General features: G+C 43.3%; 1 protein-coding gene across 2 annotated transcripts in view; it reads left to right on the top strand.

Moving 5' to 3' along the window:
• The window catches only part of Fam169b (Protein FAM169B), a 69,372-nt gene that overhangs the window by 11,870 nt on the left and 43,518 nt on the right, over positions 1-13,984 (top strand). For both annotated transcript variants that reach the window (XM_071608655.1, XM_027921592.3), the window contains exons 2-3: positions 6,216-6,349; positions 9,217-9,316. In XM_071608655.1, coding sequence (XP_071464756.1) covers positions 6,216-6,349; positions 9,217-9,316 — 234 coding nt within the window. The remainder of the gene's footprint in view (positions 1-6,215; positions 6,350-9,216; positions 9,317-13,984) is intronic.

Raw genomic sequence — 13,984 nt, 5'->3', positions numbered from 1 at the left:
AAATGCTTTGATATTAAATAAATGCCAGGCACTGTCTCATACAACTGTGGGTATTCCTTACTAAGTGTAATATAATAGTCCTCTTTTTTTAAAATGAAATATAATTGGGCTGGTGGTGGAGTATATGCTTAGCCTGTGCAATCCCCAGCACTAAAAAAAAAAAAGGTAAAATTAAATTTAATTATATTTTATGTTAAAAGAAACTCTCAGGCTTAAGGCATCCTATGATGAATGCTTTGCAGGCTCAGGATGAAATCTGCAGGGTGACTACTGGGTTTTCTTAATGCACATGACCTACAGACACACAGCCCTGGGCATCGGACTGCACAGTGAAACACGCACCTCACTAGAACCTGGGGGCCCTGATGAATTCCTGGTTCTGAATTCTGAGCAGCTGAGATGATACCAAAACTCTCTTCCCTTTGGGCATTATCCCAACTGCTTAGGAGTGCATAACACCTGGGGTCAGACCTGCCCCCCCCTCCAGATTTCTTCCTCTATGCTTTCTGAATTTTCTGGTACCCCCTCCTATCTCTGTTTAGAAATTAGTCTTCATGCTTTTTGCTAAGCCCAGAATTACTCATTTAACCCCCCGGGTAGATTTCTTCTCTAAAAAGCTTCCATTTCTATTAATAAGTGCTTTTTTAGAAGAAAATTAATTTGTGAAGAAAAAAAAAATCTGCAAAAGCCAAAACAGACTGCCTATGTGAAAAATGACAGAGAGCAAAAATATGAAAAAAGTTTTTGTGCCTCTTAACTACTTTATAAAAAGTGAATTGAATGTTATCGTTTTATATCCTGAATGTTTTTCATGTTACCCTGAGTAAGAATTGTTCTTACTGTAATTGAAGAATGACAACCCACATTACTAAAAAATTCAAATGATTACAGCCAATCTTTCCAATGACATAATATCCCATAGTTACTGCCAGGTAGTGGCTTTCGGCAAAGGCCAAGTTCGTAGAGTGAGGCTAGTAAAATTTAAAATATCTCCCTTAGTGCTTCTCGTAATAATAGTTCCATCTGAGAAAAATTATGCTTTGCTAAAATGAGAGCATTTTCCTAATCTTTATGGTGAGGTAGTGTTTGGAGAGAATATTCTGCAAATGATATTGAATCAATGATTAAATGCAGATCACCAATCTTTTCCAAGGTCTTCATTAATTGGCATTGCTGTTTACATTGGAAGGATCAAAAAGTACTGGGAAAGGCCTTGCCAGCCTGAACAGCAGTGGCTGACCCTGCAGCGTTGGTGGCCGATGGGCAGTGGGTGATACAAAGTGGCTCGGTATAACATTGCTGTTGAAGCAGTCTGGGAACTTGAGCTTTGGTACAAACATCCTGAATAATTCAATTATTTTCCCTAGAAGAATGCTTTCAGATGTACTATTGTTTTTGTTTTTAGGGTGACTATGCCAACATATGCTTAAAGTGAATTCTTTAATTCTGAGTTTGTTGAGGGATTTCAGTTTCTTTACAGTCTGCAGAGAATATCATTTCAACTGTGTGCCTTTTTTAATAAAAAGTATTTAACGTTGTACTGAAAAGATTACATTCTTTTGGCTTTGGAAAATATTTTCTGTTCAGTTCAAGCCATTAAAGGCTGTTAGCATTTCACATCTGGAGGCTCTTGCAGAGCCTGCCTTCCATCACCCGGGAAGCGGGGAAGCAGAACAGCGTGGAGGCCTGGTCCAGCCTCAGGCGCGTGCGCAAGCCTTGTTTACTTCCCAAGGCTGACTCTCGTGTGTGCTTGTGTGTGTGTGTGTGTGTGTGTGTGTGTGTGTGTTTTAATTCTTCCTGGGAGCGGGGAGTCCGTCCTCCTTCTGAGTCATGAGAGGGTTTCATTCTCCTGGGCTGAGGAGTGGTGCCTTCCTTCTTCTAAGGTTGGGGAGGGGTCTTCTTCTGCTGGGCCTTGGGTGCTCTCGCCCCTCTCCTGTCTTAAGCGGCTTTGATTGTCATTCCCACCCAATTTTCCAGGAAGCTAACCCAAACATCTGTATAGGACAGAAGCTGCTGAGATTTCTGATGGAGAAGTTTTCCTCAAAGGGAAGAGAATGAATTTAAACAAAGTGGGCCAGAGAGTTGTGGGTGCTAGGTTGAATTGAGGGGCACTCCTAGTGCTCTGCTCTGTGGCTGTTCTTGTGCACCCTGCTTTAAAAGGGAACTGAGTGTGGGTGCCACAGTATTTTCTTTCTTTTTTTTTTGGAGGTGCTGGGGATGGAGCCTAGGCCCTTGAGCGTGAGAGGCAAGCACTCTGAGCTATATCCCCAGCCCCACACTATTTTTTGAGCATTATGGTGTTCCCCCACCCCCACCAGTTTGCCGTGATTGGGAGGGTTAATTTATGTGCCTCTCTCCCCAGAGGAAGGCAGGATGTCACCACCACTCTCAGGATAGTCTTCTGATTCCTGAAGCTGTTGGTTCTGAAAAGACCCCAAGGGGTCCACTCCTGTGTTCCCTTTGGGCAGTCAGGCGTTAGAGCCCTAGGGCAGTGACTGTCTTCTGGAAAGTCCCCACAGAGTCCTTTGAGGATGTTTCACGGCCCCAGCAAAGTAACCTGCAGGGGAAATGATTTCATGGCATGGAAGGAGCAAAACACATTCATAGCATTTCTCCTGACCACACACGACCAGAAATCGTGCCAGGCAACTCTTGGCAGCCTGTAGAAGCCAGGAAGGAGCCTCCCTACCCGACCCACCAGGAGTCAAGCCTCTGGCCTGGTGGCCTCAAATTGGGAGTGCCTGCAAACCCTTTGGCCACAGTGTTCTTCCACTCCCTGGGCACAAGGGAAAATGACAGGGGGCCTTGCTCAGCTTCTCTCTGGGGCTGGTTGAGGATGCTCTTCTGTCGGCCCTGCATCCTCACTGGAGTAGGCTGATCAATGGTCCAGACCTGAGGAATGCATTTCCCAAAACATAGAGCCAGCAACAGAGAGTAAAAATCAGAGTCCATCTCTAACTTGCTCCTTATGCTGGTGCTCCTGGGGACATTTTGGGAGAGGAAGCTACTGAGGCTGGTTTCTGCGGGATGCACCCAGGTTTCAAGCAGCCCCTTTTCCAGTTTTCCTTGATTCATTGGAATGTTTGCCAGGTCTTTTTGCATACTTGACCAACTAGATGAAATAAGTAGCAGTTTCAGTGCAGAGCTCAGTTAAACAACCACCTAAATTTACTAAGTGCTTTGTATGGGACAAGCATGGGGAGGGGTCTTCAGAGTAGAGTCTGGGAGTGGGGAGGGAAGTTGTACTCAGCAAGCCCCAGCAGCTCTGGGCTAGGGGGTAACTACTAAAAAAGACCAAGTTGAGGTGTGAGTTGGGGGCCCTACGGACAGAGGGGGTGGCTGATCAGTGTTAATTGCTATCCTAGGCTAAGTTCTCACATAAACACAGGACTCAGTGATCCCTAGAGTACTTGCCCTTGCCTTTTGGGATTCCTAGCAAGGAGAGATGGCTGCATCGGAGGTGGATCCTGTGGATGAAGAGGTAGAAGGAGGATGTCAGGAGTGGGGACATGAGCCCACTGGGTGCTGGAGGAGATGGGGATGTGGAGGGGTAAGGGTGGAGGAGACCAAGTTGATAGGGTCACTGTCATGATCTGAATGCTGTACACAGATTTTGAAATCAGACAGACCTGGTCTCCTGTCTGATTCTGCTGCTTTCTAGCCAGGTCTTATCCTCGTGAGGCCTGTTTCTTCCTCTGCCAGTTGGAGTTAAGCAGGATTCAGTGAAATGCGGGCCGTGGGACACTGAGCAGCATATTGAGATCTAGAGTCCACAGAAAGTTAACTGTGCTGCTATTTTAATTGGTGTGGGTGGAGGGTGGGTGGATGCGGGGGTGGTGAGAGGCTGTTATGGGATGCTGAGACCCTGTGCTAAGTGAGGGATGGATTGGGATGATTGAAGGGAAGTGAGACAGGCTGAGTTTGGTCTCCTTGACGGTTTTGAAATGGTCCCTGGGTAAGGAACTGGATCCCTCTGGCTCCTGAGCTGTGCTCCTGAAGGCCTCAGTAAGGAACACAGGAACCCCAGGGGCTCAGCTAGAGGGCTGCAGGTCTGATTGGTTGCTGGGGGACTTCCTGACTCATCAAGGTAAGGAGGAGTCTGGGATTCTTTAAATGTATTTATGTGTGGAGAGGATACACACACCGACGCTCACACATGTGTGCCTTCTGTAGCAGAGTGTCTTGGTTGTAGTGGCCCACAATCTTTTTAGACAGAGATCCCAAGTTTTCATCATTATTTTATTCCTTGCCTGATGTCAATTCTTTATTTGAAATATTTGAATCAATGCAGTTGTAGTAGTAAATTTTTGTGTGATTTTCACCCTGAAGTACTTAAAAAGAAATCAAAGAGTGGAAGAATATACAGTTGTCTTTTGGTGTCCATAAGACTGGTTTGAGGACCACCCCCCTGCTTGGAACCCAAAATTTGTGGATGCTCAAGTCCATTAAATAAAATGGTGTGTTTGCAGAGAACCTGTGCAGATTCTCCTGGGGACTTTAATCTTTACATGACTTACTGATACAGTGCAAATGCAAGTAGTTGTTATGCTGTATTATTCAGGGAATCATGATGGTCCTTCCATATTCAATAAGGAAGGGGAGGAATAAGGGCAGCAGCTTCTCTGGTAACCTTCTTCCCTTATAGGAGGCCCAGAGGCAAATCCAAGGTAAAGATGGGGCAGAGTCCACAGAATGGGGATAGAGCCCTTATCCCACATGGGGACATGCCAGCCCAGCATCTTTGATTGCTGCAGAGGGAAAATTTAAAAAAAAAAATTTTTTTTTGTTTTGTTTAAATCTTAACATTTGTTTTTTTAGTTCTTGGCGGACACAACATCTTTGTTTGTATGTGGTGCTGAGGATCGAACCTGGGCCGCACGCATGCCAGGCGAGCGCGCTACCCCTTGAGCCACATCCCCAGCCCCAGAGGGAAAATTTGATTGCTGCTGCTAAGTTCAACTGTACGCTCTCTTTGTTTGATTCAAGAATATAATTTTTCCTCAAATAAAATCATTTTTTCTCCAAAAGTGTGGCTATAGGAAAAAGACACCAGGGAAGATTCAGAGAATAATATGCATTAATTTCTTTGCAAATGAATACGTACAATATTCATTTATCTGTGTGGGCATGTAGTTATGTACTTCATATGAGTCATTGGAGTTATGGTCTCTTACAAAAGAGTAGTCCCACTAAGGGAGGAATGGGCAAAATCTCATGAACCTGTATGAGATAGAGATCCCAAGTTTCATCATTATTTTACTCAGCCTTAAATAAGAATGAAATTATAGCATTTGCAGGTAAATAGATGGAACTAGAGAATATCATGCTAATATTAATATTTATAGTTAATATTAGCTAGGAAAGTGAGAACCACTCAAGCTGGATTTTAAAATTTGTTCTAATTAGTTATACATGACAATAGAATGCATTTTGACACATTGTACATAAATAGATCATAACTTCTCATTCCTCTGGCTATACATGGTGCTGAGTCACACCAGTAGTAAGATTATACATGTATATAGGGTAATAATGTCTGTCTCATTCTACCTTCATTCCCATCCCCACCACCCCACCCCTCCTCTCACACCCCTCTGCACAATCCAAAGTTCCGCCTGCCCCTATCCCTGCTCCCCACTATGGATCAGCATCTGCTTATCAGAGAACATTCAGCATTTGTTTTTTTGGGGGGATTGGCTTATTTCACTTAGCATGATATTCTCTAGTTCCATCTATTTACCTGCGAATGCTATAATTTCATTCTTCTTTAAGGCTAAGTAACATTCCATTGTGTATATGTACCACAGTTTCTTCATCTTGAAGGGCATCTAAGTTGATTTCATAGCTCAGTTATTGTGAATTGATTTGCTATAAACATTGATGTGGCTGTGTCACTATAGTATGCTGATTTTTAAGTCCTTTGGGTATAAACCGAGGAGTGGGATAGCTGGGTCAAGTTGGATTTTGACGAAGTCAGCAGCTAGTCTCAGCCCTCCCAATGCCTGCTGTGTTCCTTGCTGCTGTGTTGATTCTGCTGAAAGTACTTGGGAAATCATTCGGTAGTTTCAAAGAAGTTTCCTAAACAGCCTAACAGGGAATAGGTGAACTAAATTGATTTAAAGCAAATAATCTTTTAGTTTTATATCTTCAAGATATAAGTGACTGTCCCTTTAATGAAAGAATAAAACTAACATCACTTCTACTCCCCACCCCAGTAGGCACTTACCCTGTGGATATTTTGGAAGATGACCCCAAGGGGCATCAGGAAGCAACATTGGCTTATCATGCCTCACTTGGTGAAGGAGCTCAGACCTCATCAGAGATTTTCTCTCTTTCCTCTGGGGAGCAGGTATGTGTGCTCTTTCTTGGCGGAGAGTTCTGTCAAATCTAATTTAGAGAAGAAAGTGTTATAGAAAGAATATTCCAGATTTAGGAAAACAAAAACAAAAGTGAATAGTAAAATAATTCCACCTTGAGAAGCAGAAGGGATCCTCAGTTGGGATTCTGGAGTCCTGAGTGTGAGTCTGGTTGTGCCAGGCAATGAACCAGGTAACCTGTGCGAATCATAGGTTTACCAGTTACTAGCTGTGTGACCTTGGTTAAGTTGTACCTTCTCTTGTCTTGCTATTTTCAAATTATAATTAAATAATAATTAAATAATTATAATAATATTTTATAAAGTAATTAAAAGTGATACAGGGTATAATAAATACCTAGCTGAACCTCAGTTTCCTGATTTGTAAGATGAAGAGATTGGTTTATCTATGGTCTTTAAGGTTTTTTTTCAGTTCTATCATTTCATAATTTGGAATGAAGCTATGTCATTTATGATTTTGGGCACTAGTAAGATTGTGTGCATTGTGAGTCGGGCCTTGAAGGGAACAGAGAGACAAGAAAATTGTTTATTCGTTCGGATGGTAGCATTGTGGGTGAAATTTTAAAACTGTGTAACTTAAGAGATAGTCTTCCCTCCCTGCAGTCAGTAAAAAGAATACCTGTATTGGATAGTACCTACGGTAGTTATCTTTCACATTTGAGGCTGATCTGTTGGAAGAGACAAAAAAATTCTTGTTTGAGATCATCTGTAAGATTTCACTCATGGCAGAAATGATTGCTATCTGGCAGGCACAGTTTGTTGAGGGAGACCGGGTGTTGTTTTACTATAGTGCAGTTGTTCCAGAGTTAATGAAAACAATGGTTGGTACAGTTACAAACTGTGGCTTTCTTGAGATTTCAGAGATGGTAACTCCCAGTCAAGTCACTCCCAGAATCCAGTTCCCATGGGTGACTTCACGTTGATCTGCAGAAGGTGCTTGTACGCTTCTAGCGCCCCCTCGTGGCCAGAAGCTCTCAAGCACTCCGTCAAGGTTGGGGATTTAGTTACACCCAGCTGAGAGGTGGGCTGCAGGGGTGGGTGGAGCGTGGAGGTTGCAGGGCAATCCAAAAAGAGCCATGAAGTGCAGCAGCTAGCCCTGAAGTTTCAGTCACCTGCTTTAATTACACCCATGTTTATGGATTACTTTCCTTAAAATAAAACTCAATACAGACTATGCTCTTTAAGATAAAAAAATTAGTGTTAACAAAAACATAAGACAGTTACTAAAATTAAGTTATTTTAATATGATAGAAATGCTGTCATGTCTGTATACCTATTTGCTTCACTCCTTTCTAAAAAAAAGTTTTCATGGAAACAATCATTTGATTTCCTGCTATTTTAGTAGTTAATTAAGGGATAGGAGCAGTTTCCTACCGCTAAGCTACAAAATAGCCTCATTAGGAATGGTGTTGAACTGCCTCATTGCTTTTAGCAGGTTTATCTTTTCTTTTTGAATCCGGGGTTTTCCAAAATAAAAAGAAAGATGCGGAAGTGGTTTGAGGCTATATCATGTCATGTCACTTTGCTCCTCTATCTTTTCATTTTATAATTGACTCTTTTTCTGGTCTTAAAATTGTTCTGTCACATTTAGAACACAATAATATTTGTTGATTTTTCTGGTCACAAAACAGTAAAAGCTCACTGTATGATACTTGGGCACTGTACCAAAGGGTAGAGAAAACACAATCATGCATGGTTCACTACCGGGAACATTCTGATGTATTTCTGTTGGATTTTTTTTTCCTGCATACTTAAAAACAACAACTAGGTGAGGTCACTCCCTGAATACAATGCTGTATTCAGTAATAAGTATCTTTCTAGGTTGATATGATGCCTTGTAAATGGCACATTTAATGGCCTTGTATCGGCCATCTCGTGGATGAGCTGTGCTTGACATAACCTCTGCAGGAGGGCCAGCTTGAGATCTCTTCATTAGAGTGACTTCAGAGATGGGGAGGTACCAAGATGTTTATGTGTCCCAGGATTTGTTAAGAAATAGTTCTTTGAAACTGTGGAGGCCTCCTGTAAACTTTTACAAGCAGCCTTCCTGCCTTGCTCAGCTGACACATTCTTTTCTAATTTTCTTAACTCTCCTTGGTTTTCAAAATAAGCATGGTAATGGAATGTGTTGACCTTGTGCTTTGGAAGCTGGGAGAAGAAAGTGTGATGGCCACTATGAGGGCTTTGGATGAGGGGGCTTGAGAGAAGACTCTGGGACAATCCCAGTGTCAGCGACCCCAGTTCCTCTGTCATATAAGCAAATAGGCACCCAGAATTGAGCATCTCCACTGCAGGGCTGCATGGAGCCCTGGCTAAGCCTGGAGCACCCAGTGAAGTATGTATTTCTTGAGACTGCTTGCAGGGGCCTGAGCCAGGGCAGTAGGCAGCCAAAGTGACATCCTGGACTGCTCCTATAGAGTAGTCACCAGGGCTCAGGGAGGATAGTTGATGCCGACTTAACAGGTATATGACTGAGGTGGGTGTGTAGCTCTCAGCTTTTGCAGGCTGAGGCCCAAGGAGGATCAGGATGGAAGGCTGGGGTAGGAAGTATATGGAAGTGAGAGATACCCAGGGCATTTGGCAGGAGAGTGTTTAATCAACTTGAATAGGTGGGCAGGTGAAAGTGGGGAGAAAAGTTTGGCAGGTCGGAGATGGGACAGTTACCAGATACCCCTTGTGGTTAGCTCAGAATGAGTAAGATTTGCATTTTTATGTTGCCTACATCCTGTTTACCTCCACGATGTAGTGTTCTTTCAATGAATACTGTGCTAATTGTTCAGCAATTTCCTGTGCCCTTAATATGATGAAAGAGCAAAACAGATATTTTATTATTTTTTCAGGTTAAACTTGAAACTTCATCCATTTGCTTTTGTTCTCTGCACCGTGATGAACCTCACCATAAAATACTGGTTTTGGTTAATCCCCAAGACACAAAGACAGGTTAGTAATTATTAATGTGTGTGTGTGCGTGCATGTGTGTATACATTCATGATGCTGGGGATGGAACTCTGGACCTTGCATGTGTTCAGCAAATGCTCCACAACTGAGCTATGCTTCCAGCCCTGGATTTTAAAAACAGGGTTCCTGATTTCATTGAATGCAATGAATGGAATCAAATGCCTAAGAAAGGATGGTTATGCTCATAAACCAAGTTTAGAAGAACATCAAGGCAGAGCTGGTTTATTTTCAACTTTCAAGAATCCAGTAGAGCAAGTTTATTTCTACATACACACACACAAACACAAACACACTTTTTTTTTTTTTGTGATGCTGGGGTTGGAATGCTCTAAGCTTAGGCAAATGCTCTAAGGCTGAGCTGTCCCCAGCCCCAGTGTCTGTATCTTTTTGTATATCTTGCTCACAGTGACAGGATTCAGAGTTACTTTTGGAGATAGGACTTGCTGTTCTTATTAACAGTGCTGTGCAGAACTAGCTGCATGCACGGAATGGGACACTGTCGTTGAATGTTACCACAACCCTTTGAATTGAAGGGAACATTCTCAGCCCCCACATAGAGGGGAGGACAAGGGTTGTCAAGTGACTTGCCTAAGACCGCACAACTGGAGCATGGGAGGGTGTTTTTTGCAAGGTGATGAGTGGGCCGGGAGTTTTGTTTCTGGTGGTGAAGTTTATGTGATCTGTAACTCATTCATTCTCCTCTGCACTATGGGGAGACCACATACAACAGACTTTTCAGCTCCTTGGGTTGAAGCCTTGAGAAAGGGCACAGCTGTGCTCTTTTGCATCTGGGGCAGGGGTCAGGGGCTGCTGGCAATGGGCAGTGGGAGGTGAGGAGAAAAGGCTTGTGGGTTTGCCTGAGCCCAGACATCAGTGATCTGAAGAGGTGGCGCCTCATTTCTGACTTGGTAAGCTTTCACTTTAAATGTATTTCTATTTAGCAATTTTCTCTGTGTTTTACAGATTTCATATGATGACTATGTATTGGTGTCCTAACAAGAAATAGTAGCTATTAATAATAAACATTTCAATTAGTTAGCCTTCCTCAAGTGATGTGGTACCTGGTGAAAGCTTGGGTTATGAGTCTTTAACTACATTTTGTCAAGGGAGGGGGCCACCTTCAGCTCGCTGCCTCCTTTGGAGGTAAACTTGTGTGTCTGTCTGGGGTTTATGCTTGATCAGTGTCATAAAGTCCAAGGTGACATCTTTCGGGCAAGCTTTTCAGCATGTAAGCCTGTCCACTTTGCTTCTCTTTTTTGTTAAATGTGAAACCCAAGTGTGCTTAGGTGGGAGTTTTGGCGTGTTGGCAAAGCCTCCTCATTGCTTCTGGACTGGCAGGGGCTGAGCCAGGTATGAGGGCTTTCCTATCGGGTTTGAGTGTCACCCATCCAGTCCTGCATGGACTTCTGTGAACAAAGGGGCTATTAAAACCCCAGGCCTTTGACATAGCCTTGACCTAATGACTTTACTACCAGGTTAGTAAAAGATGTGCCTGCAGGAGTCCCTCAGTGCACAGACTGTCAAAAGCTCTAAAAATATTATTCGTCCATTTTAAGAAAATGTCCAAATATCAGCTGCTCCCCCCACCCTTTTTAGGCATTTAACAATATTCGGGTTATAGATCTTCAACTATAATTTGCATAATGTAAACATAACGACTCTTAGAAATCTGTTTCCCATTTGTTCTGGACTTAATTTTTGGTTGCTTTAAAGAATACTCCATAATAAATATTCATAAGCTCTAAGAAATCTCACTGCGGACCCTTCCTCATAGGTAATAATACTTTAAGTAAAGTTTCCAAATGTTTTCCTGGTGCTGTGGACTCCACTGTGATTTTACATGATTTCAAAAAGGTGCTCAGGTGTTCCTGGAGCTTTGTGTTCTTTAATCCAATATTTCAAAGTCCGCATGAATTGCACATCCTGTGGCTTGAAAGCATGTGGACCCGCAGCAGCCTGTGGTGTCAGGGACCCACTTCACAGCTTTGACAAGTGTGTCACTTCTCCCCTGTGCTTAGCAGTGACTGTGGAGAACGCTATCGCTAGTCCCTTTGTCATTTCCTTCCAGGTCTGTTGCATGCTTGTGTGTGTGTGTGTTTCAGTGGGAGGCATAGGAATCAAACTGTTGGATCAGCCTTGTGTATGAGTTAATTTTTGATAAGCTGCTTGAATCCACCACTGTAACATCCAGTGACCTTCTGAGCCAATGGAAAACATCCTGGAATTTCAAATTCCCTGATGGCACACAGCTAATGTTCATGGCAGTCTGCTAAAATGTAAGTGGCTAAACGTTTGCCTTTCACTTCTAAGAAACTGTGAAGGCACTTTCCACAAAGGTGGTTTGAGAAGGAGTCATCCTTGTCCCTGTTGCTCCTGGAGGGTTTGTTCTTGACTGCTTTTCTGGATAGAGGCTGGTTTTAGGTCCTCTGAAGGGACATGACCAAAGACTACCAGGAACCTCCCTTCTTAGATCACCTCTGTACATCCTGAGGGTTTTGCCTTTCACTTATTTCCTCTGGTTTTATTTCCATTATTTGTTAAGTATTAGTTGATCTCAAGTTTTTGCAAAGACTCAAAAGTAATTCCTCACATCCAAAGAGATGTGACCTTTTTCTGATCCTCTGTATTAAATCATAACCACTTATCCTCACCTTCAAGGTCACCATCAGCTGGTGGCCTTTCGCTTTTCTAATTTCTTCCTTCATCTGCATATGTAATAGGATGAACCTTGACTGGGAATCCTGATTCTGTTAACCGCCTGCATGTTCTGGATAAATTAGTTGGCCTCTCTGAGCATCAGTTTCTTCATTTGCAAAACGGGGACATCTTACCTACTTCCCAGAGCAGCTATGAGAATGAAATGACTTGTGGCAGAAAATGTGATGCTTCGTGACCATCAGGCAGAGTACAGGCCTGAAATGAGCAGGGTTCCCATATTCTTCCCCCATGGTACACCTTGGCATCTTCTTCCCCTCTCCTTGTGTGTTGTGTTAAATGTAGGATTGCAGGGCGGGAGGCCTGCTCAATAGCTTCTGGCCAAACTTTGTCACTTTGAATTCTCTCCCTGACACATTCTGATTGGCGACTCCATGTAGTCTGTTTTTGAGTTACCCTAACTATAAGAAGTCAATCCAAAAGCACCAAGTAATCAAGTGGGCTGAGGAGGATGTGACCTTACCTGGCTTAGAAGATAGCGGCTCTCGTGGAGCAAGTGCAGTGAGTGCCAACAGAGAAGGGAGATGCTAGTGGGCAGCTGAGGATGCTCTGAGCCAGCTTGATTGGAAGGATCATGTTCCTCCTCATTCAGAGTTGCATTCTTTGCTGCCACAAGATGCTAATCCATGGAGCGTATCAGGGATGGTGAGAGGGCTCAAAACTTTCTAAGCATTACTTGGGGGGAACTTGGGCTGTTCTGCTTAATAGAAGGGCCTGGGGGTCTAGAAGTTCATGGCTGAGATCATTAGGACCAGTGTTTTCCAAGATGATTTTAGGAGGTGCAGCTGAATTTCAGAGGGAGAAAAAAGAGTGATTTTTGAATTTATTTAAATTCTAAATAGATTGCTTTTATTTCGATTCTAAATATGTCATTTCCATTTCCTGATAATATGCCATTAATGTTTGACTAACATTTATTAACACCTCTTTATAAACACAAAAAGACAGTAGGTCTCCTGGTTGAATGACCTTTGTTGGAAGTGATGATTGTCTTGGTCAGATTTACTGTTATCATTACAACATATAATGCTTCTTTGATAGCAGGGATAGTAAGATGACAGGTGCTGTACAGACACATCAGTCATGGAGGTGGTGTCTGGAAAGCTGTGACCTCTGCACCCCAGGATGGTCTGTTCTATTTTAGGACAGCCCAACCATTAGGACATTCTTCATAAGAACCCAAACGAACATGCCCATCTGTCTCCTCCATTGGGGTGCCCCCCAACAGGACCATCCAGGTAGGTGGCTTCCCTATTGGACAGCTCTTCTCATGTTTGGGGCTAATTGCCTTATCTCCAAAGTCTGTTCATTTGTTTGTTTTTTAGATCACATGTCTCTCATTCTCCATTTGTTTTTCCTGTGATGTGGGCTCCACAGCGTCACACACTGGGTCCTTCTTGCAGACCTAGGTTTCTCTTAGAACATGGCATCTGTGGTAGTCAGTTTTCCATCACTATAACAAATTCCTGAGATAATCAACTTCAAAAAGCAAATGTTTATTTTGGCCCCTAGTTTTGGAGGTTCCAGTCCACCACCTGGAGGACAGGTAGGTCTCTGGTGGGGAGGAGCACATCAGGGTGGAGTGTGTGGTGGAACAAAACTGCTTTTCTCCTGGCCAGCCAACAAGAAAGGAAGACACTTGAGGGAGGGGTGCCTCAATCCTCTTTGAGGACCCCCCCAGACGACCTAAAACCTCCTTCCAGGCCACACTTACTAAATGCTCTACCACCTTCTAATAGCGCCCTGGGCTGGGGACCAAACCTTTAACACATTCAAGATCCCAGCTATAGCAGCATCCCAATCATGTCATGGGTGCTACAGTGGAGAGGGCCTGAGTTCTGGAGACACTTAGACCCTGGATTCCATTGGCTCTGCCCTTATGAGTGGTGAACCCTGGTCAGGTCATTTGTCGCTGTCTCTGAGCTTCATCGTCCT

Source organism: Marmota flaviventris, chromosome 2 (assembly GCF_047511675.1).
Source record: "Marmota flaviventris isolate mMarFla1 chromosome 2, mMarFla1.hap1, whole genome shotgun sequence".
NCBI lineage: Eukaryota > Metazoa > Chordata > Mammalia > Rodentia > Sciuridae > Marmota > Marmota flaviventris.
This window is presented reverse-complemented; position numbering and strand designations above follow the sequence as displayed.